Below are 27,883 nucleotides of genomic sequence, written 5' to 3' on the forward strand. Positions count from 1 at the left end.
AAATTGAATATTGACACGAAAGATGTTTTCGTTGCAGTTCATTGATTATTGTATTTGGTGGAGAAAAGTAAATATTTCTTTCCTTCATTTTTAGAGCGGTTTAAAATTATCATGATTGAGATATTCAACTTCTGCGTGTTTAGGGCAATATGGTGTCGCGTCGATCGCTCGACAGCTGATAATTTGAGGCTAACTGAACAAATACCAGAGAGCAGTAAACAAAAATATGCGGCTAGAAACATTTTTGAAATTTATTAATTACGACACCATTACAGTTAGTGCTGCATATTGACCGTCACCAAATGGCGTCTCAAGTCCGAAGTAACATGACAATGTATAACATGTGTATGTCCGAGGTTGTTGAAAATACAAAAAAGTCGAATAAAATCGAAAAAGAAGATAACAAAGTGTGTGATAAAAAATAATTTATTAAAATAAAAATAAAACGCAACAAAAATAATTTTTCCGTGTCAAACGTATCTTGTAAGATACTTCGACAGATTCCTGCATCAATGCAAGTTGATACAGACAATATCGGCAGCGTTTCCGTTGTCGTTGGATTCCATATCGACGCGTTCTGGTCCCACTCGACTTCAGCGGAGTCAAAACAGATCGCGACACCTGTCGCTGTGGGTAGTTTCACCACCTGTGTGAAAAGAGGCGTATGAAGTGGGGGATAAGGAAAGGAGAAAAATGGAGAAGTGGGGAGGGCATGAGGCGCACAATGCCAACCGATAGTAAGCCACAAGCCCAGCTGTGAGCCGCAAGCCGCCCGAAGGCTGCAAGTGAGTCGCGATAGAGTCGTGTCGTGTCGATTTTGTACGTGTGTTAAAGAACTCGCAACGGAACCGGAGGCGCTGCAAAATGTTGTGACGCTCCTTACGCGCAGGAGACACACGGGATTAATGGAATTTAGTGAACATCAGAAGCGGAAATTGGTCTCTCATCCATCGGCACCATGACGACAAGGGAATTATACGTTAAGGTAAACGGAGGATCGAATTCACGGGTGCAGAATTAATCGACCAAAGTATCAATTTTTGCGGATTCTCGTTGTTCGCTTGTTTCTCGTCACACAGACACACGCACGCACACGCAGTTTCATCGTCGTCTTTTGAATACAGTTTTCGAAATATCGCAGCTAAACAAATTCGTTTCATCGACACGATCGACTGACGCCTTATTACTCTCGCAGTCTCTGTGGAACAACAGACATAAAACCGGAACCAGTCGCAAGACACAAAATTCGAATTTGCACACACAGCTGGCCGGTCGAATTATAGCTGGCTCCCGCATATTATGACGAGATGTTTATCTAGGTGCAATTCGCGTTTGCAAGTTTCGCGAGGAAAGCTGCGATATCGATTTTCCTCTGAAATTGTTTTCTCTACACATTTATTATTGTTATCGTTGTATCGTTATAAACATTCTCAATTCTCAGTTTGGCTCAACTGGGCGATTCATATTTCCGCTCATCGTTTACAGATTGGGAAATAATATATCGCTCGCAATTAGTCATTGTATTGATATGTTATGACCAATGCGTTGATTACGCAGCTGGGCGATTCAATTGCAGCTTAAGAATATTTGAAATCTATTTCATACTATTTTTTAACAAGGATCTGATTAATTCTTACATTTTTGTACAATTTGACTACATTTTGTTAAGAAATTGGAATTGGAATTTATATTAAATATATCTGCGAAATCAATTTACTATACCGATTAAAGTATTACAAAGAATTTTAACAAAAATGACAAGATACGTTTTTGAAGAAGCTTGCTTCTTACGAAATTTCTCAGTGTTCGAAAAAGTAATCAAATTTTGTGCAAATGAAAAATTATGGCACTCAGGATTAATTCTGATGAAGATAATTATTGAGACCAAAGAATACTTCGTTTACGTATAAAAACGTGATCGTGAAGTGAAATTCAAAAGTTTTAATAGCTAGTAAATGAATGTTTGAAAAGGAGGAAATAAAAGATACAGCTAAGTCTTATTTTATTAATTTTTCCCTGCTTCTTTTTACAATCAAGTTATTTACGTAGTTATTTTCTGAATGAGAAGTAAAATACAATTACAAACTTATCGATAGTTTTCAATAAATTTCCTTTTCTTCCACCAACTATTTCCACGAAATTAAAGAGGAAAGTGTGACCCAGATGAGTTATTGACGTTTTTGACGCAAGGCCGTTTTCGTCTATCCAGAGCTTTGGTATTCTGGAATCTAAGGTGAAGAATAAATAAACCGGTTTTACACCGATGTCGAGATTGGTTATTATAACCGACTTCAAATTTGATGCAAACGATTTTTATTCAAATTTTGCACGCGCGTGTTCTGCGAAAAGCATTCAATGTCAATGTGTAATTGCGGTATCCAAACTTCTTTAGCTGTGTTTTGATAAAAGTTTTTGATAATTTCAAGCAATTCCATGATAAAAATGGTTTTCCGATAATTTTTTTCAACAATTTCTTAATAACTCGGTAAACTCATAAAATTAATTTGCTTTAAGACGACTCTGAAAATTCAAAGAATATTTCTTTACAGTATTACTAAAAATTTAATTCAAAATATTTTCATATACGTACAAATTATCAATAATTTGCTGTCAAAGACGCATAAAATATTCATAAATTATTTAAAATTCACAATTAAGAACAATTGATCCTGAAAATTTTTCGTCAAAATAATATACATTATCACACATCGATAAATTATAACCAATGTTATATTTTTTCAAGCGAAAAAACCCAGAACATTTTCTTTTTTCAAATCTTTTTTGGAAACGCTGAAAATTTATAAAAATATTCGAAAAAATCTTTGATAATTACTATGCACACGAAGTGTTGCACGAATCTCAAAAATTCTTTGGATTACCCTGAAAATAATCTAAACTGATAGAATTTCGTTGTTTTTTTTTTTACTTTCTTTTTTTTTTTTTTGAAATTTTAATTTGTAGAAAATAATCGGACGCATATTTTTGAATCGCGAACATATCTCGTGAGGAAAAAAATTTGGGGAGGGTGACATCCGTAGCCATAGATGTAGTTTAGAAAACTTGACCTCGATCCATCCCTCCGCGAATTTTCAACGGGGGTTGCGCCCGCACCGGAGGGTTGGGGGTGGGGTCACGGAACTATCGATCCCTGCTTGAACGACTGAGTGAGCCTATTTCCTGACGATCCCAGACGAATCCTATGCTTGTGTTAGTTATTTCGTCGGCACACAATTAACGTATCATCCGTAGCGAAAAAATTAAGGGGCTACGTACAGTAATATTCAATCAATGCCTTAACCTTCCGGCTAACTTGTTTTTGGTCCTAAACAAAATGCTAGTTTGATTTCACACGAATTACGTGACAATGACTGGCGATGTAGCCTGCGTGATAGAAATTGAAACAAATTTTCTTTCTATATGAATTTTGAGTTTTGCGTCGCTGGTCATTGGCACGTAAATTTGACTAGAAAGGAAACTTGTTCAGTTTTGATACCAAAAAAATAGTGAGCCAAGGCAAACCCATCGTCAAACATTACTGTACAACAACACAGTAATATTCAATAAATGCTGAAACTTTCCGGCTAACTTGTTTTCGGTCCGAAACAAAGTGCGAGTTCGATTCTATACGACTTATGTGACAATGACTGGCAATGCAGCCGACGTGAGAGATTGGGAGTCATTGTCACATGTTTTAAATTTTTCATCCTATTTTTGAACACGAGCTTTTTGAAGCTTGAGAAAATATTTACCAATTAAAAAAACACTCAAATAAAATCGAAAGAAGTCTGATAAACTCCGAATATTTTATCCCATAATTCGAAAATACTTTCAAAGGTCACATGAAACCAAGATTTTATCAATAGTTATTAAATTTCGGAGAGCGAGATTTTGGAAAATAAAAACTTTTTCTTCATTTCTTCGAACTTTTGTCAACCACTTTCTCCAAAATCTCTGAAGTATTTGTATAATGGTTTATCAGCTCTCTCAATCGATTTTCAAGAAATTTTTGTACGAATTTTTATTTCTAACTTTTTTATTATAAACTCGTTAAATTTTGGCGAAAAAGAAGATTAACTTAAAATGAGAAGAATTATTATTGATTTTTTTTTTTCAATTTGAATAGAATATTTTCTGAATAATTAAATATTAAGGAAAAAGTTGAAGCATAAAATTTTTTCGACGTAAATAAAGACGAGCAATTGTGAATTCAATTCAGTCGATGTCATTGTTCAAATATCGTGTTCAACATTGTCTGTTTATTATTTTGATAATTGTAAAGGCCTGAGCGTCATCAGGCTGTATAGACCGATAGTAACAAAACGTGTAGGCAATTAGATAATCACTGAACAATTTTTTTATATCTTATCAAAACACGATACTCTTGATGCTGCCTATAACTCCCCTTATTGTACGCCTTTGTACGTATGACAGCATATAAATCTACGTATCATATAGTATGTATATACATATCTATAGATTTCGTGCAGAATAAGTTGAAAATCAGAAAAAAAAAAACAATAATTTGTTTGCAGCAAAAGAGCGAAATGAGAAACATCACTAATTCAGTGATTCATTTATAAAATTCCAAAATCAGAAAATTTTCAAGTAAAGGATTGAAAAATTGATTTAAAAAAATCAATATAAAATAATACATCTAATATATTATAGATATAATATATAGTGCATGCGAAAGCGTGACGTGGAAGAGAATTTTGTCCTTTTATTATCGGTACATTAATAAATACGTATATCATGCATATGTACGTAAAATAGGCGTGCAAATGCATGTAAATGAGTCAGTGAATCCGGACGTCAGGAATTCTCCACTTTTTATCGCAGGAAAAGATTGATATATACATATGTATGTACATACGTATAACGATGATAAGATTATAATACGTCCTGAATAATTAGCTAAGTTCGTTGAATGAATCCAACTTTTTGAGACGATGTAAAAAAAAAAAACTACGATTTTGTATTTTTTTTTTTTTTTCGCAAATTAATGTTTTTTAGAGAATCATGCACATTTGAATTCCTTGAAGCTTTTCGTGATGACATTGAACTTTTAGTAACGTTACTGTCACGCGAGAATGAAATTAGTAACATTATCGTAATTAAACGTTGGGGAAAAAATCACTATTTTTCTTAATTTTACAATGATTTTTAAGGAACCAAGATTTTGAAATATGAGTGTATTTTGTTTTATTACGGTTTACTGAATTTCCCTCAATTCCAAAATTGCGAAATAATTATTTTCCTCAGCATGAATTGTTACGATAACGTTACTAACTTTAATATAATATTTCCCGTGAGTAGACTAATTTTTTAAGGTTTACATTTAATATATCTATCAATTTCGAACATACGATACAACTAGGTTGGAGTGTATACCTACTACGTACATACAATAGTAAAAAAAGCGTACAAGAACAATTAATATTCTGATATTATAATCTACTTAGTTTAAGATTACTGTGGATAAATTTCATTCATTATTTATGAATTTTATTGTCATAATTTTTATAATATATATTGCCATTGAACAAACTAAAACTAAATACGAAACGTTGATGTATTATTAACACAAATCGTTCTCTGCGAGAGCAACTCAATTGCATCTCTTTATTTACTATTATTTATAGTATTTATTTAACTTTTTTCACATTTTTTTAATGGATCTATAGGCAACCATCTGCTACGAATTAAGGCGATGTAGCAATCCTACCTTTACCGACCGAGCGAACTCATCCGTTTTCTTCCTATAGTAAGTAAACAAACGAACGGAATGGGTTGAAATTTCGACGGTGCATACATAGCTCTTTTGTAGCTGAATCGAGGAAGGTTACTCATATCCCAAAAATCGTCAAAAAAATTTGTGGGTTTTTGACATGTTTCGCTATTCACTCGGTCGGTAAAGGTAGGACTGCTACATCGCATTAAGTTTAGATATTATCAATGCTTCAATTGAGATGCAACTGATTGATTACATTATACGATTTTCTTTTTTTTTTTTTTTTTTGTCGTCAAAACTCAACTCAGATTAAGTTATTATTACATCCAGCGCTTTATATGTTTTATAAAAAAAAAAAATACTGCAGGGTGTAAGTAATTGTTTTACTCACCGAAGCGTGACTGCATTTAACTACTCTGCAGAGCCAAATTCGTTACGGTAATCTAAGCATGACTTCTTACGTGAATTCTCAGGTTCCACGCATAGTTGATTGTTTGACAGACAGTCGAAGGTATACTTAAAAAAAAAAAAAAAAAAATCGTATGAACCCCGAATTCCAATGGAAGAAACCCAGGTATTAATAACTTTAAAGCCATTACATTACTATATCATTTTTGTTATAATTGATTTTGTTAGTTGAAAAAGAAAATTTGTCATATTTGTTGGACCAATTGTTTTCCTTGTGAATTATTTTGCTGGCGATTTAACTCGCTGACAATTTTTGCTTATCGGTGTTGGTTTTTAAATTACCTTTTCTCTGTATTCGGATAAAAAAGGAAGTTATTGTAATCAGCTCGAAAATGAAAAGTTGAATTTTCACTCGATCTCCACATTTCGAAGTTTACAAAATCACCTCCAATCATTTTCCGACGGACGTCTGTGTGTGTATATGTATGTACGTGTGTACAGAAATATGTGATTAAATTTTTTATCCGATGATATCTCGCGAACGAATTACCGGATTTCAATGATTTTGGTCTCAATTGACGCGGCTTTTCCAAACTCAGAATTGTTTAGATTTTCGCTTTGATCTGTTCGGTATTTTTTAAATTATTCAAATTACAAAATTTCAAAAATTGAAATAAAAATTATGATATCCAGCGAGTGGATGAATGGATTTGAATGAAAATTGGCATTAATATTGGAATTGACATATTTACCAAATCCAAACTGACGAGTCCAATATGGTGGAAGAAAAAATCTAAAAATATTCGGATTTTGGTAGAAATTAGTAGGCGGAGGTTTTTTCAATCACTGATAACAAATCCAAGGTCAGAGTTTCCAAATTTGTAACTGTGGATCCATTTTAGTGGTTCAAAATCTAAAAATTCATCATATTTTTATGGAATATGGTACCTGAGGGCTTTTAAATCGTCAATCACGAATCTGAATTTATAGTTAGAAATTTGATTTGGATATTATTGATCATCTGTATTCTAATTTCGTCAAAAAAAAAAAAAAAAACGATTTAAGCAAAATCGTATCAAAATCATTCAAAATTTATTGAAATTGGTTAAGATACTCAACAATAATGTGTGGTTCTCAAAACTATCGATAATTAAATTTGCTCTATTCTAGTTTATGGTTGGACTTTTGAATCGTTTCTTTTCATGAAATTCGTCCGTTCATTTTTCCAACTATTTCCAACCAAGTCGAATTAGAAATGAAAATGGACCGATTTCTAACGAACTCTGTATTACAATTTAAAAAATTCAAGTTATGGCGTTTCTGCGTATTTTCTGACAAAATCGCGTTTTCGGAAAACTATGATAGACTTCTGAAACAAATTAAATCTTTAAGAAAACAGATGAAATTATTTTTGTTTTAAACGCTGCAGGAAAAATGTAAATCGATTACTATTCCGAAGGGTAAGACCACCAATAAACTGTTTACGTGATTCAAATTAACAGGCCTATGTGGAAAGTCATAAAAATCAAAAAAATTGCTCATTTTATCATTTCTGTATTATAGTATGTAACAAAAATCTGTTACAAAATTCTCAACTTCAATCCCGCCCCTCAAAGTGCGGTATTGTATTCATATAATTCGGATTGTAGCGCAATTCAATGATGCAGTGAATGTCGCGAAGGAAATAAATTGCATAAAAAATCGTTACAGTCGAAGATTTTTCAGAAAAACTCAACAAGTGCAAAAAATTGATATTCTAAGTAAATTTGTTGAAATTTTGATAAATTTCTGAAAATTGTTTTAGCCAGAGTCCTTTCAATAATAGTAAAAAGATTCCAAGTAACTGTGAACTTGCGTACGAACTTATTATTCGATTCAAATGAGAATTGTACCCGTAAAAGTTGGGCTACAACGGTAAATTCCGTCTTGAATCACGGATTCTTGATTGCTGACTCCCGCACGAGTGGATTGTAAGCAAACAAAAACATCGTGGGAATTTAATCGTTGAGTTTTCATGAGAGCCACGCGCTAACGCAAAGTTTAATTACCTGCCTACTACGTATAAATTATACCACAATACAATGTTCGCAAACCGTAGAAAGCTTGAGAACTGTTTGATTTAAAAAAGAATATATAATGATTTCTGTTCCGCATTATTTATTTCCAAGACTTTGTCTGGTTAGAAATAATTTCTATAAATTTTCTATAGATTTTTCAATTTCAAGTGCATTGGAAAACTGTCGATCTGTGTTTATTTTTTCTTCGAGTAAATGTAACTCAAAATTTTATTTTGCAATTGTATCGACCTTGTCGAGATATTTTTTACTCGAAAAACATGAAAACTTTTCAGATTCAGATTCAGAAAAGCTGGCATTCGACTTTTGGAGTAAAAAAAATTTAATGATAATCGTACATAATTGTATAAAACCGATCGTTCGATTCTCTTTTTCTTTTTTGTCAAATTTAATTAATTTTTCGGTAGATAGAGTAAAAAAAAGCTTACGAAATGTTAGTTTCAACGTCAGATAAATATTTTGTATCTTGTTTTCTGATTTTGTCCGGAGAAATTTAAGGAAGGGGGGGAGGGGGGGGGGGGGTAGATCAGTTTAACAATTTGACAATTTCTTTCCATGACAAATTTCGTCGTCGTTTTTTTGTCGTTGTCGTTGTTTTTTTCCCCCTATATTCGAAATAGATATTTTTCAGTTCGACTTTTGAAGGGAGGCTTGTCAAATCTTTCTATACCAGACTAAAATAAAATTGTGAAATGATACTTATTTTATCACGTAGGCAAAAACTGTTCCAACATCTTGCTACGTGCACAAAATGTAAAGTGAATGAGTTCCTTATCTGCAGCATACCTGCTTTGTTACAGTCAATTGAGATTACGGACGTGTAGGTAGAACGGAAATAATATTACACGTGAAATTACAGAACCTCAGATTCCACTCATTTGCAGCTGGTAAATCTCTACGGGCGAAAGCTCGCGATTGTATTTTATATGTAACGTGTTTAATACGTAAATACGACCGTAAATATATGTATATATATATATATCCGATTTCACTGCGATTATATCTTAATCGATGCAAATTACTCGTATTTTATTAAAGTAAACTCAATTTAAGTTTGAGTTAAAGTTAGTTTTTTAATGCATAATTTTTTTTCTTCCTCCTCTTATTTTTTTCTTTACAATAGTTTTTTTAGTTCTTAGTTACAAAAAATATGTTTTAACATTCAATGGTAAAGTAAACGATATATGTTTTGAAATATTATTGATTTATATCGAAATGAATGTGAGAAATTATCCTGAAATTTCAAAAAGTTACAATTAACGATTTCTTTCACTTTCATTTCTGGTAAAACCGTTCGGCAGATGAAATTACAGAGATGTCTGAAAGTTAGCTAAATTGTTTTTCCATGAATTGAATCCACATAGAAAAACAACAATTCCCAATTTGACACACGAAATTTTGCAAAAGTACGATTGTAGATTCGATTTCGATCGAGTTGTTCAATCACAGTATTTTTCCTTTCTCACGACGAAACTGAAGATCTGCAGTAACGGGATATTAAAAGCCGCAGATGAAGAAGGATTAAGACCAAAATCCTCTCGATTTCAAATCGACGTAATCACTGCAGGCCGGTTCTAGAGATGCTCACTTTTCAATGTGCAACTTTCATTTTCTGTACACTAACCGTGAAGTAATAAATGTAAATCTTGACTTGACGCGCTCCTAACTTCCATCGGTAATATTTTAACCCCTTCTCCCCCTGGTAAAGGATAAAAAAAGAACAAAAAAAAAAAACCGACAGATACGGTACTTTTTCCTCTTCTCAGAATCACGTGCAAAGAGTTCAAATTGGACTCGCTTTGAATAGCAAATAGGTAAACTGGATGACGTCACTTACCGTTACACGCCAGTGGAGAAGCGGTTAAAAAGACTCGGAACAGCCGTTAATTCAATGGTCAGTTTAAAGGCACGCCTGCATCCTATCGTCTTGTTTATAATTGTATGTTCATGAGGAAAGTGCACACTTTATGCGCATGCGTCAAATCGTTCGAATCTTATTGGCCCACAGTTACCGCATAATTGGGCAGCCCACACCATTATTAAAAAATTTACGAACAAGAAAAAAAAAAGAGTGATTTCTTTTTTAATTTGATATTTTTTTGTACTTTGTAACAAGTAATCAAAAAAATTTACCACAAAGGTTCTTTTGAGGGGTATTAATGAATATTAGAAAAATTAAGCAAATCAAAAATCATAATTTTTCTAGAACTGTAAAACTATTCGGGATGCCATAAAAACTGATGTTTAGTTTTGAGATACTAACTTTTGATATGCCAGATTCACACAGGTCTTCCTTAATCGCTTCAGACATGGTTATATACTCCGATTTTGTAGTTGACTGTGCAACTACGCGTTGTTAGCGCGCCTCCCAACTTATCGGTGAGTCAACTAAAACAAATACAAAACCGTAATACAACTTGTAATCTACAATATTGCTATAATTTATAGTTCTTTTTAAATAACGGAATACGCGTTTAGCTGCATTCCAGTGAGACGAATTGCATTTGTTATTAAATTGACTGAAATTATTTATGGAAAAAGCTATGTCCGATCTTGTCGTAACGGCTAAATACATTAACGCACCGATTAACAATTGATATACCGATATTTTTGCATCTCACTCTTATTCACGCATTCAACTTTCGATAATTTGCAATTTATTTCCATTGTTGTTATCGCGTTATGGCTTACAATTTTCCATGTTGAATCGTTTTAAAAAGAGTTGTTTCCGAAAAAGTGGAGCATCTTTTTAATTTTTCAAATTTTGGAAAATTTTTTTACAGTTTAGTTACCACTCACAGAAATTGGCCAAATTTTAACAATTGCAATGAATAGATCGAACTCTTCAGTATGATGCCACTTGGCGGTAATGAAACACATATTTTGGGCCCAGTCCCAGAAGATTTGATGGTGAAATGACGAAATGGCAGCAGATCTGATTTTCGATTGCAAAGAACACCAAAATCTCATTGATATTTGAACATGAAATTTTTTCACAAAATTGACTTTCTTGATCGATTGAGCGTGAACTGCTTCTCTATTATTAATGCTTGAATTTGAACTAATTACCCAATAACGCTGACCCGCAATGGTTGTAAGTCCTGACCTTATCCAAGAGTGTTGTTTTGACATATGACACTTGATGAAAATTTCATCCCTGCTAGAGAGTAGGTGGCGATTGTGAAACCTTACAACGCAACTTGTTTGCCATACTTTGTTTGTCAATGTACTCGAATAATGTTACACATGTTTGTTTACTATTGATATAGAGTATATGAAGTGTGACTTATATCTGTATGTAAAAGTTCTTTATGCGTAGATATTATTATCGCAATTTCTAATAAATGTCAAGAAAAGCATTTAAGAAAATTTTAAACACATTATAATTACATCGTATTTCGTATTCTTACGTAACGACAAAAAAATCCACGATATGCAGCGTCAAAGGGAACGGTGTTACGCATAATACATGTTATTTTCAATACTTTGAAGCATTATTGAGACACTTATACAACTTTGTTATACGCCTTCAATGCCAAGTCAATTATTTTGAAAATTTATTCGTTTGTATAGTGACAGTTCAATTGTTTCACTTTGGAATGTATTTATTTAAAAATCATGAAGCGAACTGTAGGCAATTTGCAAGCGACGATTTCTACCGTTTGAAAGTCTACAATCCTAGGTTATATTGTTGCGATAAAGGGATAATGAATTGTTCATTTTCTTATGGGAAAATATTTCTCAAGATTTTTTTAACAACATTCTGGCAAAATTATACGAACTCTAACAAATATTAACGGAAGAAGAAAGAAAAAAAAAAACGTTTACGTAAACTCTGATCATTTTTCAATAGTTTTACGAAATCGAAATAATATAAACTTCAAAATTTTGAAAAAGTTTCTGACTATTTATACATTCGATAAATGATAATTAAAATATTTGCGCACAAAGTTTGGGAACGATTGAAAAACTCGTGCGATTTAGTTATTAACAAAATTTCGTTAGAAACGAGTTTAAAATTTCACTAAACGTTCGATCTGGGCTTCAATTCTTCCGACCTACAATGCATGGACGAATTATTGAACCTCTAATGAATATTGGAGGAAAAAAACGAAAATTAAGTTACTGCGAGTGTCAAACGCTGTTGGCAAGCGGTCTTCCCTATATAATCTCATTACAAACTTAGTATCTAACTTTTCAGTTTAGATTATCGCAGTGATTCATTCTTATTCACGCAATTAATGTTAGTAAAAATGATGTGTATTCGATGAATCGGTGATTGAACAAAAATAACGTGAGAATAAAAAAAAAGTCTGAAATATGTTCGAAGTTCTTAACAATAGTTCAAGAGACGCTGGAGAAAAAAGGACGCGAAGTTGATTCAGTAGAATGCCCAAATACCCAATCGGTAAAAGGCCACGAGGGTATTTAAATGGATTAGTTTCGTACATGAATCTCAAGTGCAAGCCATCCGAGGTAAGAGAAGGGATTAGTCGATTGTACCGAGTTGTGCAGAATCGGGTCAGCCATGAGATCCCGAGGTCATCTGGTCAAAGGGCGCCATCTGGCGAGAGAAATTATACCACATGTCATATTCGATAGTAAAAGTAGTTTTTGATTTATGTTTTACTAATAATCAACTCATCGTGACGACACCAAGTCGCAACCGCTTGAAAAGAGTTTTCTACCGCGTGATATTCGCATGATTCAGCTATGTAATACCAAAGCTTTAACGACCAACTATTTTCCGGTGCGACGCCATATTGCTCTATCCGTGCATGTTAGTTTCTGTATCATTTTCATAAAAACGTCCGTCCAGGCTATTGAAATTTCTGGTCGAACTTTCAAAGCTCAACTAAAACTTCGCGATCAGAATTCTGAATAGTTAAAACGTCATGTTGACCATTTAGTTGATTCTCTAAAACTGCAAATGTTTTCTCAAAAATCCTAATAGTTCGAATTTTAAACGATTCAAACTAATAACGGAACTTTTCCTAAGGTGTTCAGAGAATAGAAACTAGAATTTCTTCGAATTTTGACTATTCGAAGTTTCTATCCAGATTTCAATGATTCTAATATATTTACGCTGTTTTCATGATTTTTCAGAATAGTAAAGTATGGGTTCCACATCCGGACAAGGTTTGGGAAACGGCGGTGCTTTTGGAAGATTACAAAGCGGGTAGTTCAAGGCTGCAAGTAAGAACCGAGGAGTCAAGCCAGACGAAGTTGGTAGAAGTTAAGTCGGACGCGGATTTACCACCCTTGAGAAACCCGGACATTCTTATTGGGGAGAAGAATTTAACTTCTCTATCGTTTCTTCACGAGCCAGCCGTTCTGTATAACCTTCAAATCCGGTTCCAAAGGCACTCTATATACACTTACTGTGGCATTGTCCTCGTCGCTTTCAACCCCTACAATGAATTACCCATCTATGGAAATGACACGATATGGACCTACCGCGGTCAAGCCATGGGTGACCTCGAACCGCACATTTTCGCTGTTGCTGAAGAGGCTTACACTAAATTGGAACGGTACAGTTCTTTGCTATGCATCCAAGTTTGAAGAAATATCAGACCTTTCTGTTTCATCGACAAATTTGGCATTCTGAACGATAAAACTTATTCCAAACTTGGGGAAATCGTACGAGTTATAAACGCGCTTGCATATATATCCTCTAAGAAAATTATACAAATAAATGAGAAGAAGCAAAAAATACGATTGTCATGTTTTTCGTAAATTTTTCGAATATTTTTTAATAATACCACGAGATCAAGAGAAGAAAAAGGTGCGAAATATTATTTGCTCAATTTGTCGGTAAAACAGAAAGATCCATTATTCATATCAATTTCACCCTCGAAGCTGAATGCAGCAAAGTCGAAATATAAAAATTGATATGTTTTTGTGACAAATTAATATATCGTATAATTTTTGTGTAGAGAAAATCACGACCAGTCGATTATTGTTTCCGGAGAATCTGGAGCAGGTAAAACCGTATCCGCGAAATACGCGATGCGGTATTTTGCGACGGTGGGTGGCTCATCGACGGAAACTCAGGTAGAAAAAAAAGTTCTAGCTTCGTCGCCGATAATGGAGGCGATTGGTAACGCGAAGACTACACGCAATGACAACTCGTCGAGGTTTGGTAAATTCATTGAAATCCAGTTCAACAAACATTATCACATCACCGGGGCAAGCATGAGAACTTATTTACTGGAGAAATCTCGAGTCGTGTTTCAAGTGAGTTCGAAGCTTTCATTTTCATAGTATACTTGGTTCAAAATATTGGCATCCTTAAATTCAGAAGACGCCATCTAGTGGCAGAAAACTTACCTCTCGTATTTAATTATGAAAGTCGTTTTTCAAACCATATTTAACTTCTTATAAACTCAATGTAACAAATCCAAAGTGTAACCGCTTGCAGAATGTTTTCTGTCTCCTTGTATTCGTGTGGTTCAGCCAAAACAGAGGCTGAAACGATCAGCTGATCATCCAGGAGGGCGCCATGTTGTTCTAGCTACGCCAATACTTTGGACCAAGAGCTTTGCATGCAGTTGAATGACAAATTCTTATGTAAATAACGAAGCAATGAGATGTGAAAATAACTAATCATTGTTATATCACCAATAGGCGAATGAGGAAAGAAATTATCACATATTTTACCAAATGTGCGGAGCTTCGAACCAGCTGCCGCATTTGCATCTGGAATTTCAAGACAAGTTCCATTACCTAAATCAAGGAAACAATCCCCGAATAGAAGGTGTTGACGATGCCAAGTCGTTTGACGAAACGATCACTGCTCTAACCATGCTGGGCTTCTCATCCAGGCAACAAGACGATATGCTCCGCATTCTAGCTGCCATATTGCATTTAGGAAATTTAAATATCGTTGACTGCGAAGCAGACGATAGCGCCGATAATGACACTGAAGGAAGCACAATTTCCGTAAGCATTCGAATCTTGATGAATTATCCTTACATAAGCGATCGCGATAAATTCAACTCCTTTTTTCAATTACTCGGAGAAATAACTTTCAACCTTTGTCGAGTGATGAATTAGCTATCAACAAAACTGTACTCAATTGTACTTATCGTGATATATACATTGAAATTAAGAGTTTCCTTGTACTTTATTTCCTCAGACATCAGACCGACATCTCCTTATAATTTCGGAACTATTAGGCATCGACGTGAACGCGATGCGAAAGTGGTTGTGCCATAGGAAGATTGTATCAATGCGAGAAGTCTTCCTGAAGCCCATGAACGTCGAGCAAGCGATCGGAGCTCGCGACGCCTTGGCGAAGCACATCTACGCCGAGCTGTTCAACTGGATTGTGGCCGGCATAAACGAGTCGCTACAGACTCAGAGCAAATCTCAAAGCTTCATAGGCGTCCTAGATATTTATGGTTTCGAAACGTTCGAGATCAACTCCTTTGAACAATTCTGCATTAACTATGCGAACGAAAAACTGCAGCAACAGTTCAATCAACACGTATTCAAACTAGAACAGGAGGAGTACCTGAGGGAGGAAATCGAGTGGACCTTTATTGACTTTTACGACAATCAACCCTGCATTGACCTCATTGAAACCAAACTCGGAATTCTAGATCTGCTCGACGAGGAATGCAGAGTAAGTGCCAAAATAAGTAGCACACAATTTTTCAAAGTAAATTTTAGAAATCAAAGAAAGATAAACTTTTGGAGTCATTTTGTGTCCTTTACTTGGTGAATACCCGTGAAATGTATACCATTTGTTGTTTTAATTGTTAGAAATTTGACAATCTAGATGCCGAAAGGTTCGGACAGTTCCTGGGCGGAGAAGCTTTACTCAAAATGTGGCAAGTCGAAACATTTTGACAAACCGAGGTTCGGTACCACTGCCTTCCTTATCCACCATTTTGCCGATCGAGTTCAGTACGAAACTACTGGATTCTTAGAAAAGAACAGAGACACGGTGATCGAAGAACAAATCGACGTGCTGAGAGACGGGAGCGTAAGTAAATTATACTTATTTCAAAATGTAACTGTAAAGAAAGGAATTAACAATTCAAAACGATTACTATTAAGAAAATATCGGACCGTCCTATTTTACTGGCAGATTCAGAACATCGTGTTTTACACTGTTTCGAATATTTTTCAATGATGCCATACGACGAACGATGGTAATTAACTCGATTTTGTTTCGCAAAGTTTTACGAGTTAGTTAAACTCAGGAGATGAAAGAAGCGCAAAATGTGATTTTCTGGATCTGTCGGTAAAACAGAAAGAACAGTCCCTCGAGAATTCAAAACTACGTATAAGGAATTAGATAATTGGATCGATAATCAATTTTTTTTTTCAGAATAAATTGTTGAAGAAGCTCTTCAGCGGTGCCGATGATCAGAAACTTGGAGTACCTAATGTAAGAGTGAAAATATCTGCTCAGAAACCAAGTATCAACACACCGAAACAGAACAAAAAAACGGTGAGACAAAATCTTTGTTTAACTTTCAACTTGCTCTGTGAAATATAAAACCACTTCTCTCATTATATCCAAAAATCAAAAATATAAAAGTCCATGAATTCTTGACGACAATCAAGTGATTTTGGATTTTTCACCCACGAATAAATGTTGCCAATAAAAATACCATCACTTGCAATCAGATCATGGTAATCAATCTGTGTCAATATTTTATGGTCGTACGCCGAATGTCTGGGACGAGTGAGGAAGATAATGGTTCAATATGAGAAAACTTGTGATAATTTCAAGTTAAATAAAGCACAAATTATCTAGTGAATATATTTCAGGTTGGCTCCCAGTTCCGGGATTCGTTGAACATGCTAATGTCGACGTTAAACGCAACAACGCCGCACTACGTAAGGTGCATAAAGCCAAACGACACGAAAGAAGCCTTCGAGTACAACCCGGTGAGAGCAGTACAGCAACTCCGAGCATGCGGAGTCTTGGAAACGATAAGAATATCAGCAGCGGGTTACCCGAGCCAAAGAACCTACGGAGAGTTCTTCCAGCGGTACAGAGGGCTGTGCAAATTCTCCGAGATCGACAGAGACGATTTAAAAGAAACCTGCCGCCGAATACTCTTCAGGTATATAAAGGACGAGGACAAGTTTAAATTCGGGAAGACGAAGGTCCTCTTTAGAGCCGGTCAGGTCGCCTACCTCGAGAAGCTGCGTGGCGATAAGCAGCGCGATGCCTGCGTGACGATCCAGAAAGCAGTGCGTGGATTCTTGTGCCGTAACAGGTACGGCAGGATGCGAAGAGCCATTCTGGGTCTGCAGCGCTGCGCCAGGGGTTGGCTAGCGCGTCAGAGGGCGCAGAAAATACGACAATACAGAGCGGCCGTCAAACTGCAAGCGCGAATCCGTGGTTGGGTGAAGCGCTCACAGTTTTTGCGCATCAAGCACACGGTTCTCAGCCTCCAAGCGCGCGGTAGAGGCTTTTTGGCCCGCAAGAAGTATCAGATGATGCGAGACAACGCCGCCGCCATTTTAGTACAGAGGCTCGCCAGGGGCTACTTGGCCAGAAAGGCCTACAAAAAGAAGTTGCATGATATCGTTATCGTTCAGTCTTGCGTCAGGCGATATTTGGCCCGGAAAGAACTCAAGCGACTCAAGACTGAGGCTCGCAGCGTCGAACACGTAAAATCTCTTAACAAGGGCCTCGAGAATAAGATCATCTCCATGCAGCACAAGATTAATGAGCTTGTGAGTCTCGTTATTCACATATCGTCGCGCCCTGTGCTCTCAACGTGGGGTTCCGGACCTTTCACTTTTACCGGTGGATCCACCATATATTATTTTGCACTCACTTTACATGAACTTTTGCACTCACTTTCCTGAGTAACTAATTTTCTTACAATTTATTCGAATAATAGCATTTATGATCGCTGATCGCATAAAATCATTTCAATAAGTTTGAAAAATTGATCGAAACTTTGTAAATACACTGAAAGCTGATTTTCACTCGGTTTAAGGTTATGGCACATTATTGTGTAGCTAAGACTGATTTTTTTTGTACATTTTCGGAAAGTTTACGAGCTTGTTTAGTTGCCAAAGAAGTGCGAATGTAGACTCTTATCATTCCCCAAAAACCGAAACGATTTTATCGCTTAGACATTGAAAAAAGTATCTAATACAATTTACTGAATCTGTCGGTAAAATAGGAAATTCGAATCCTCTCAAACTTAACGAAACGAGGGTTCTCATACATTTTCATTTCCAGAATTACTTGCTTTATCATATTAAAAATTCACCTTTTTCACACGATTTTAGAAAAGTTTATTGAGCATTTTCTCGAGAAACAAGAACTGTTGAATCTGTGCCGCTCGAATTTTCTTCAAGAAATTTATTCAGTTTGAATTTCAGGACTGACAGCTTATACACTCTGCTATTTAAAAAATATCAATTCTACATTAAGAATTGTAGGTTTTTGAAAGAACTCCCTCAATTTTGAGTTTTTACCGGCTCGTTGAGAGTATGGCGCGTTTGCATGCTTATCTGCACGAATTCAAACCTACTGGTAATTTTTCCAAAGTCAATAAAACTATGTCCGTTCTGCAGACGAAAGAAAACCACCAGCTCAAAACGGCGCAGCAGGAAGTGGTGGAGCTGAAGGCCAAACTCGAAGGTCTGAAGGCCATCGAAATGGAAAACAAAAAACTGACCACACTGTCCGGCGAGAAGGATAAGGAGATAGAAAAGTTACAAAACACTCTGAAACTCGAGAGAGACGAGAGGATGGATCTACTACAGGTAAACCTAATTCACAAAACGATGTATCTAGATTCAGCCACTTTTCAATTTGTGTGTAGAAGATTTTGAAGATTTCAGAAATTACAAGTTGTTTCATAATATTTTCCAAGATCTCACAGCACCTAAAAAAACTTCGAAGAATTTCATAAAATTTGATAAGTAGGTATACCGGATTTAAAGTGTGCCCAACCCCTGAGTTAAACGTAACTGGTAACCAAAAACTTCTCTTATATTTCAGGACAAGGAAAGAGACACGAAGCAAAGTGACCAAGAAAACGAAAGCCTGCGGGCTGAGAACGAACGACTACGGCTTGAGCTTTCGGCGGCAAACGAGAAGCTGAAGACAGACCAACATGTCGCGGAAGAGACACTAAAGCATCGGTTCGAACAAGAGAAGGATCTACTACTGCTCGATCAAGACCAAGACCGCGGCGCATACCAAAGGCTGCTCAAAGAATTCCATGAATTGGAACAGCACGCCGAAATGTTGGAGCAACAACTAGCGAGACATGTTCCCGCGCATTCTAGATCCCTCAGCGACGCCTCGAGCTCGAGCGGCCAGATTGCCGCGACGGATCTACCGCAGGATGACCAAAATACCGTAAATTTTACCGTCTTTATATTTTTTCAAAAATTGCGGCAACCAATTCTGGCCTTTGTGCAGATTGGAAATATTTCTAATAATTATTCGAATTGCGTACAACGAATTTGCGAGACGATATCTTGTGGCAACTTTACAAATGGTGTCGTATTTAATTATAAAAGAAGTGTTTTATCGCGCATTTTACTCGAGATCGAATTAACGTCACCAGATGAAAATTCAACAGCTATTACGACGGTTTGTGTAGCCTTTGTGATTACAAAATCTGATGAAAACGATCAGCTGATTATCAATTCCGACGCCATATTCCTCTAATCATGTGACCATATTTACTGTCGTATAGATTCCAAAAGTTTACTCTACATACACGTTGAAAAACAATTTTTTCTTCGGGCTGCTGTGGCGTCACGGAATATTTCATTAACGCGTTCTTTTGAGAACAGATTCCTAGTGCAAACTTCCTCCCACAATTTTTCATCATAATTCTGGCAGATTATACAAACTCTGTCAAACTCTGAATCACTTCTGATTATATTTTAATTATTTTGATGTTCTTTAAACACTTTGAAAGATCTGATGAAGATCTTACAAAAACTTTCAAGATATAGGCACAGAGTTAGACAAAAAATTCAGAACCACAAGAAATTTTTGTATGTCCCAAAATTTTTTCACAACCATCTCTTTGAAAATTTTCGGATAAAATCTCTGAAGTATTTTCCATCACTTATCGGCCTTTTCGACAAACTCTACGTTAAATATCTATCAAATCTGTAGAAGTGTAATCAGAATAGAACCAGACAAAATCAGATTTCATTACATATTTATCAGGATTTCTACAGAGATTTATTCGAAAATAGTTGGAGATGTTTTCCTGCCAAGTATTCCAGAGAAAAATTAATAGTATTCTCGGCTTCTTTCAACTTCATTCAAACAATATTACTCTGGAATGTAGGCTAAAAAGATTAGATCAATTCAAAATTTCATTTGGAAACTGTAGCCTGATAAAAATTGACTGCTTGATTGTATAAACATACTATTTTTGATACGCAAACAGGACTTTGGGTATGGATCTGTGCGCTCGACAGCCTCATCTGTGCAGACTCATTCTCGAGTAGAAACGATCGATTGGAATCAACGTCGGTCGGACAGTCCGCCAGATGGTGAAGTAAACTCTCTTAAGACGTCGTCCAAATCGCCAGACATGACACAACCTTCGGTAGATGTCGGTCTTGTATTGAAACTTCAACAGAAGCTGAAGGATGTCGAAAAGGAAAATCGGAGACTTATCAGGATGCTGGAGGACTCCGAGGGAGACACTAGCGAAGAGGTCTCAAGGACGCAGGACAGCTTCAGGGTACGAATGCAATCCTCATTATTTGATGTTGGGTTGAGGTAGATTTTCTCATTTGGACTACATTGTAACTACGGTCCGTCTGATTTCCACTCAATGGAAATGCCAGCAATCTGTTTAATAAGAGAATCACACTGAAGTAAAAATACAAACTCATCATCATTTCGTCCTGTGTTGTTTCCAAAGTTTTTATCCATTCTCTTTTATTCAATATGAATCAGGTTTTACAGTTTTTGCAATTCTTTTTTCACCATTGTAACAGAAATATTCATCAATCAAACACAATATATATTTCGGAATATTCCTGTTGTATGGATAGGTTTAGCAAACTGTACTTTAACCTTTTTTCTTCACCTTTAGTGAGAAAAGGATATCAAACTTTGGGAAGTGACAGAATTTATAATCGCAATCATATGGTCACTAAAAAAGATTCACTTATGTTTTGAACAAATTGAGACCTACTATTATGGATGGACATGTTGTATGTATTCATAAAATTGTTTTACAGCTCCAAGAACTTGAAATGGAAAACGACAAGCTCAAAACAGACCTTGGCTCACTTCGGAAAACAGTTTCCGATTCAAACGCTACAACTGCTCAAAGCACTCTACTAGGTAAGTCTCTACAAAAATCAATGGTAATATTGAAATGTCGAGTTAGTTTGAAAGAAAAAATCTTTCACATACTTTATACCACAGACAAAAAATCTGCATGGTATACAAAATTGCGCATCAATGTGGGAATTGATTAATAAACGGTAACCGATTTGAATCTTAAATCACGTCACATCTCTTGTACACGATAATTAGTCGACATCTAGCATCTAACTATCGCGATCTTAACATCATAAACTAATGACTGCAAGCTACAAAGTAGATTCACTAAACTGACGATAAGAAATGACCAAAAATTACGTTCTGAGAGATTAGATAACTGCCGGTTTATATCTAAGTTAGGGACCGGCTCAGTCTTCCTCAAATCGCCGTACCTTCAACATATTGGGACTGATATTAATCACTCAACAACCTCGTTAATGGCATAATGCAAACACCTTAGAAAAAGGTATTATATTTTACAATCCAATGTATCTGGACGATAAATTTCTTTTACAACGTATAAAAATTTGCAAAAGTTGCTGAGAATTCACGGGTGTTGCTTGAATTATATTTTTTTCATTTAAAAGGTTTACCCCATATTATCTTTGATCCTTGAACTTTACTTTTCCCTTGAACAAAATGTCATAGGTTGTATGTAAAGAGTGGAATGACAGTCTGAATGAATGATTGCTAATTATTTATCTAGTAACAGAAATGTTTTTTTTTCATTTGAGTTTCATCGTTTCAAGCGAAGTTTTACCTAAAAATGTTCTACTTTTCAGATCAATTTGACGTTCTTCAAGAAGAACTGAAACGTCGACGTGATGAATGCATCCAACTGCGCAGCGTGTTGGCCGATCAGACCCGGAAGATGAAAAGTCTCGGATCTAATTACGGACGCGATGTCGACATTATCAACGAGGATGGAGAGCTGGTATTGGCCTTTGAGGCCCAGAAAAAGATAAACAGGTGAATCAAATAATTCGCTCCCAAGCATTGCCAGGCTTTCTTTTCTTTTGTCATCCACACTATGTTCAGGATTTTTTGAAATTATTTTCATACTTTGCGTCAAAAAGTAACCGCGGACTGAACGTTTTTTTTTTTTTTTTTTTGCAGAAAAGTTTGTTTAAAAAAACTTTGAAATTGAACTAAAATTATATGACTTCTATTAAGGAGTCCCAGATTTAGATAATTTTTCAGAATTCTTGTAGGGATTTCCGAAAAAAATTACCCAGGTTAAAATACCTGTAATATTTTTACACATCCATAGTAAAAAGTGACAAACAATTATAACTCCGAGCAATTTAGTCAGATATGAATTTTTTTAATTCGCAGACAATTGGAAGATGAGCTCCAAGCAAAGGAAAAGGGCTGGAGGTCTCAACGGGATGAATGGCGCGCGGAAATCGACAGGCTGCAAGAAGAAATTCAGAGACAGCAAAAACTCCTTTCCGTAAACTTGAGCAAAACGCCTCAAACGCAAACCGAAGCATACATGCAACATGAAATAACGAGGTTGACATCAGAAAATTTGGTAAGTAGTAACGCACAAAACTATAATACGGTAAATTTCATTGAGAGTCCATCGGAGACGCCATCTTGTGACAGAAAACATGCAGCTTGGCCGTTGTATTAATTTATAAAAGCTATTTTTATGACAGATTTTTATACCCTACATTGATTTAATGTCACAAAATTATAAGTCCAATAGCTTCCCCGACGGTTTTGGTACCTTAGCATTTGCCAAATTTGGCCAAAACGATTTGCCGATCGCCCGATGCGACGCCATATTTCCCCAACTACGCGCATATTCGGAACTCCAATATACAGACTTTTTTACCAAATACACCGATTTTATTTTTGATTGTTTCCACAGGATCTGCAAGAAAAGTATGACCAGATATCAGAGGAATGTAGGAAGATTAAGAAGCAATGCAAAATACTTGCAAAACGTCTTAAGGATGCCGGATGTGAGTACAGTAATGTGTTATTAGAAAATTGTTATTTCGTACAACTTTTCGAATGTCAAGCCCAGATTCGGTTGAAGATAATGATTTCATTCAACTGCTTGACATAGTTCTCGGCCAAAATATTTAAGGAAGTCATCTTTTTAATTTTCGCAGCTTCACTAATAAACCTCTTAATTAATTTCCGATTTCCTAACAATCTTTTTAACGTCCAAAAGCTTGTAATATTTTCACACAGTTGGTTTAACAAAATTGATGCATATATTGGGGAAAAAAGCTATTTTCTCAATGTGACGGTTAAACAGTTTGTAAGGTCTCTCACTCTTTGCTATGATTAAGATTATAAATTGAAATATAAACTTATCTGCTGATTTTCTAATGCTTGCAAAGACGACGGTGATGATTTAAGGGATACAAAGGACAGTAATGATCGATTTTACGATTCTAAAGATATTGGTGAGTGGGCAATTTGTGAACCATCCTTACACGAAGGAGTGTAGCATGAACCTGACAATTCCGCTTAGTTCCTCATCAACCACATATCCCTTTATTGAGTACTTGTATCTACAACTGTTCACTAAAAGTAACACACAAATACACAGTAGAGCACAACACGTTATTAGATGAAAAGTATGTCAATACGTTACAAAAAAAAAATACCTCTAGAATTCAACTTCACTTTTTATGAGTACATACAATGGAGCACTAGAGTAAAACTACAAAAAATCGGCCACGAAGTTAGTCATTCACATAAATTATTTACGCACTTTTTATTGGGTGTATTTTACCTCGCTCAAATCTCGAAAAACGCTGAACCAATTTTTACGGGATTCTCACCGAGGCATTCTTCGTGGTTCCAGAAGTAACACAGACTGATTAGGTTTTACGGGAAACCCTCAAATTTGTCGGGAAGAATGAAAATTCTTTTTTTCAATTCATTTTTTATGAAGGTATTGCATTTTTTTCATTTTCATCCCACCGACAAATCCTTCAACTTTTCTTGTCTCTTTTGCTGTGTTATACACGATTAGCATCACTCGTAAATGCATCACACACCTGTAGTAAAATCGCAATACACCCGATGTAATACACTATAAATTCCCGCAGTGCCAGATAGCATGGAATCCACGAACGACTCGTCAGCAGTTTTGGCAACAAGTCATCTATCGACCGAAGCTGGACGCAATATGCCTGTCATTAGAAAGAAGGAAAGAGATTACGAAGGATTGTTCGAATTCAGAAAAGAAGACATTGCAGTTATAATCCGACATCTTGTTATAGGTATGAGCTTACAATTGATGACAAATGCTTATTAATGTGGAATCCTTTAATTCAACAGACGCATGGCGGTCGTATTTTATAAAAGTGCCTTGTCACCCCGTATCTTTCTTAACGTTGATTCAACGTCAGAAAATCATAGTCCAACAGCTTGCACAAGGATTCTGTGCCTCGTGTTTGTTTAACTTACTTGATATCAAATTGATGTTTTAGCTTTTAATATTTTTACTTTTCTAGGTTTCAACTTTTTGTACTTTAAAATTTTACCAATCAGATATCCTAGTTATTGAAAATTCGTTGTTGTGACCGTTCCATTCTATACTGATTACTGTGTAAAGTTCTAATTTTTATTGATTATGCTTGCGAGTTTGTCACGTTTCTCACAAGTTTGTCTGCATTTGTTTAGAATTGAAGCCACGCGTGGCTGTGACACTGCTTCCTGGACTGCCGGCTTACATACTCTTCATGTGTATAAGACATACGGACTTTGTGAACGACGACGAGAAAGTAAAATCTTTGCTGACGGCCTATCTAAACGGGGTGAAACGAGTGATAAAGAAGCGGGAAGACTTCGAGTACAGCGTGTTGTGGCTTAGCAACACGCTGCGGCTGCTCCACAACATGAAACAGTATTCCGGCGAGAAGCCGTTCCAGATTGAAAACACGCCCAGACAGAACGACCAGTGTCTAAGGAACTTCGACCTCGCTGAGTACCGCGTCATTCTGGGGAACGTAACTGTGTGGATCTTTAACAAGATCGTCACGTATCTGAAGGAGAGGATCCAAGCGCTAACCGTTCCCGCGCTCCTCGAACACGAAGCAATTTCCGGTCTGAGCTCCAACAACGTCGGCAGAGCTCGGTCTTCGAGTGTCGGAGAACAGCCAGAATCGACGCAGCAGAAACTGGACAAGCTTCTGGCCGAGCTAAGCTCCGTCAACAAGGCTCTTCAGTACCACGGAGTGGATCCCGAAATCGTCGTTCAGCTATTCAAGCAGTTGTTTTACTTCATGTGCGCCAGCGCACTCAACAATCTTCTCCTTAGGAATGAACTCTGCCAATGGACAAAGGGCATGCAGATAAGGTGCGAGGCTCCGTCAGACAGTCGAAATTTGACGATTATCTTCTTTTTTTTATATCTTTTTCAATGTGGACCTCATCACAGGCGAAATCATTCAGCCTGTGACCTTTGCCACTAAATTTTTTCTTCAACTTCTCATTCCTCTGTTTTCAGAGAAAAAAGAATGCAAAAGAAGTTATTGTAATCACTGCGAAAATGAATCGTTAAGTTTTTCACTAGATCTCCAGGTTTTGAGATCTATAAAATCACGTCTGACCGTTTTCAAACTGATGGCTCTGTGTCCGTGCGTGCGGTCTTGATCGATGAGGCTTTTCGCAATGTAAACCTGGTTAGATTCTGGATCTGATCAGTCTAGATATTTCCAAGTTATTTGAATAACAATATAAAAAAAAAAAAAACGTTTCATCAAACAACGTTTTTTGAACTCGAAACACAGCCGAGCAGAAAGTCCATAAGTTAGCCCGTCAGGATTGACCAGATTGAAAATTTGTTTTTGTATGATAGTATCAACCCCGAAAAATAGAAAAACATTTTTTTAAACACATTTGAAAACCATTTAAAAACCATAAAGATTTTTGGTAAAATTCATACAAATTTTAGTATGTCGAATGACGATTTTAAAATGAATTTAGAAGTGAAATTGCATCTTTTACAAAGAAATTAAAAATTTTCATATTACTTATTTCATAAAAATTTAGACAGAATTAAAGGTACGGATTTTTTTTTTCTCGTTACAGCATATTATTTAATACTGAATAGTCATAACAAAACCAAAGTCGCGGCAGAAGGATTGTAACTCTTTACATACAGCAATGTTATTAAGATGAAAAAATTTAAATCCCTCTGGGAAAATCAGAAAGAACTGGAATTTCTCTAATCCCGTTCCGGTCTTAGAATCAACACAAAATTTGTCCAAGTTTTGTCGAAGGTTAAATCATTATTGTTTCAAAGCTAGCTATTATATAATTGGTGAAAGCAAAAAAAAAAACGAATTGTTCGGAATTATATATTTTGTTGGTTAGATTTAGAGGACTGTTACATAGGGAATAAGAAACAGATCTAAATAGTCAAGATAATAGACTAGATGATTTATCATTAAATATTCCATATCCTTCTTTTCATTTCAGATACAACTTAAGCCACCTTGAGCAATGGGCCAGAGATCAGCGGCTATCACCAGCTGCTGAAGCGCTTCAGCCAATAATTCAAGCTGCACAGCTTCTACAGGCCCGAAAAACTGACGAGGATGTGAACTCAATCTGTGAAATGTGTAACAAACTAACGGCCAATCAAGTAGTCAAGATTTTGAATCAGTACACGCCAGCCGACGATTTCGAAACCAGAGTTCCAGTTTCGTTCATAAGAAAGGTGCAAATAAAACTTGAGGAACGCGGGGAAAAGAACGAACAGGTTTGTAGAATATTCAGTTTTTCGAATCTATCATTCCCTAAATTCTCAGAATCTTCGCACTGTATTTGCAGTTTTCCATGTAATCAGAAAACAAGAGCTGGTGGAGCATTTTATATCAAAACTAGAACTGTGCGAGCAATAGATTAATCGTTTTTTCTGTTAATCGCATTCTTTCAATAATCAATTATCTTTTAAAATAAATTTTAATCATCGATTGGTCTTTTTACACCAAACATAAGTTTGTAATATGAGTCGTAGTTGAGTCCGTGTGCAAGCCGAAGACGAATATTTACAAAGAATTGCTCTAATACTGAGAAAAGAAAAAAGTTATATTGGATAAATAATAAATGCCAACATCAAGAATAGATTAGAGTACACAAAGATTTTACTCGATCAGGGTAGATAAATGACGTCAGATATTTTGTAATGAGTATGCATAGCTCGACAATTCAATTACGTAATAAATTTGTTCTACTTTGATTTTCAGCTTTTAAAGGATCTGAATTTCACGTACGCTGTGACCTTCCCGTTCAATCCATCGAACATCCGCCTAGAAGACATCGAGGTTCCAGAAGTATTGCATTTACCGATGCTCAAGAAGATCTAAGCCACGTAAACAAAAACTAACTACACTTATA

General features: G+C 35.8%; 1 protein-coding gene across 2 annotated transcripts; it reads left to right on the forward strand.

Moving 5' to 3' along the window:
• Nucleotides 1-722: 722 nt before the first annotated feature.
• Nucleotides 723-27,859, forward strand: LOC124416769 (unconventional myosin-Va). Of its 2 annotated transcripts, XM_046898091.1 has the most exons (20): nucleotides 723-985; nucleotides 13,321-13,745; nucleotides 14,151-14,451; nucleotides 14,842-15,156; nucleotides 15,353-15,841; nucleotides 15,998-16,204; nucleotides 16,553-16,675; nucleotides 16,999-17,916; nucleotides 18,772-18,963; nucleotides 19,202-19,564; nucleotides 20,619-20,918; nucleotides 21,424-21,529; nucleotides 22,294-22,480; nucleotides 22,847-23,045; nucleotides 23,388-23,481; nucleotides 23,869-23,934; nucleotides 24,586-24,759; nucleotides 25,163-25,838; nucleotides 26,963-27,245; nucleotides 27,733-27,859. In XM_046898091.1, the coding sequence occupies exons 1-20, from the start codon at nucleotides 959-961 to the stop codon at nucleotides 27,850-27,852; spliced, it is 5,565 nt and encodes a 1,854-aa protein (XP_046754047.1). In that variant the 5' UTR covers nucleotides 723-958; the 3' UTR covers nucleotides 27,853-27,859. The 2 variants fall into 2 exon arrangements, with proteins under 2 accessions (XP_046754047.1, XP_046754048.1); XM_046898092.1 differs by lacking the exon at nucleotides 23,869-23,934.
• Nucleotides 27,860-27,883: the final 24 nt, after the last annotated feature.

The sequence above is a fragment of the Diprion similis genome, chromosome 3 (assembly GCF_021155765.1).
Source record: "Diprion similis isolate iyDipSimi1 chromosome 3, iyDipSimi1.1, whole genome shotgun sequence".
NCBI lineage: Eukaryota > Metazoa > Arthropoda > Insecta > Hymenoptera > Diprionidae > Diprion > Diprion similis.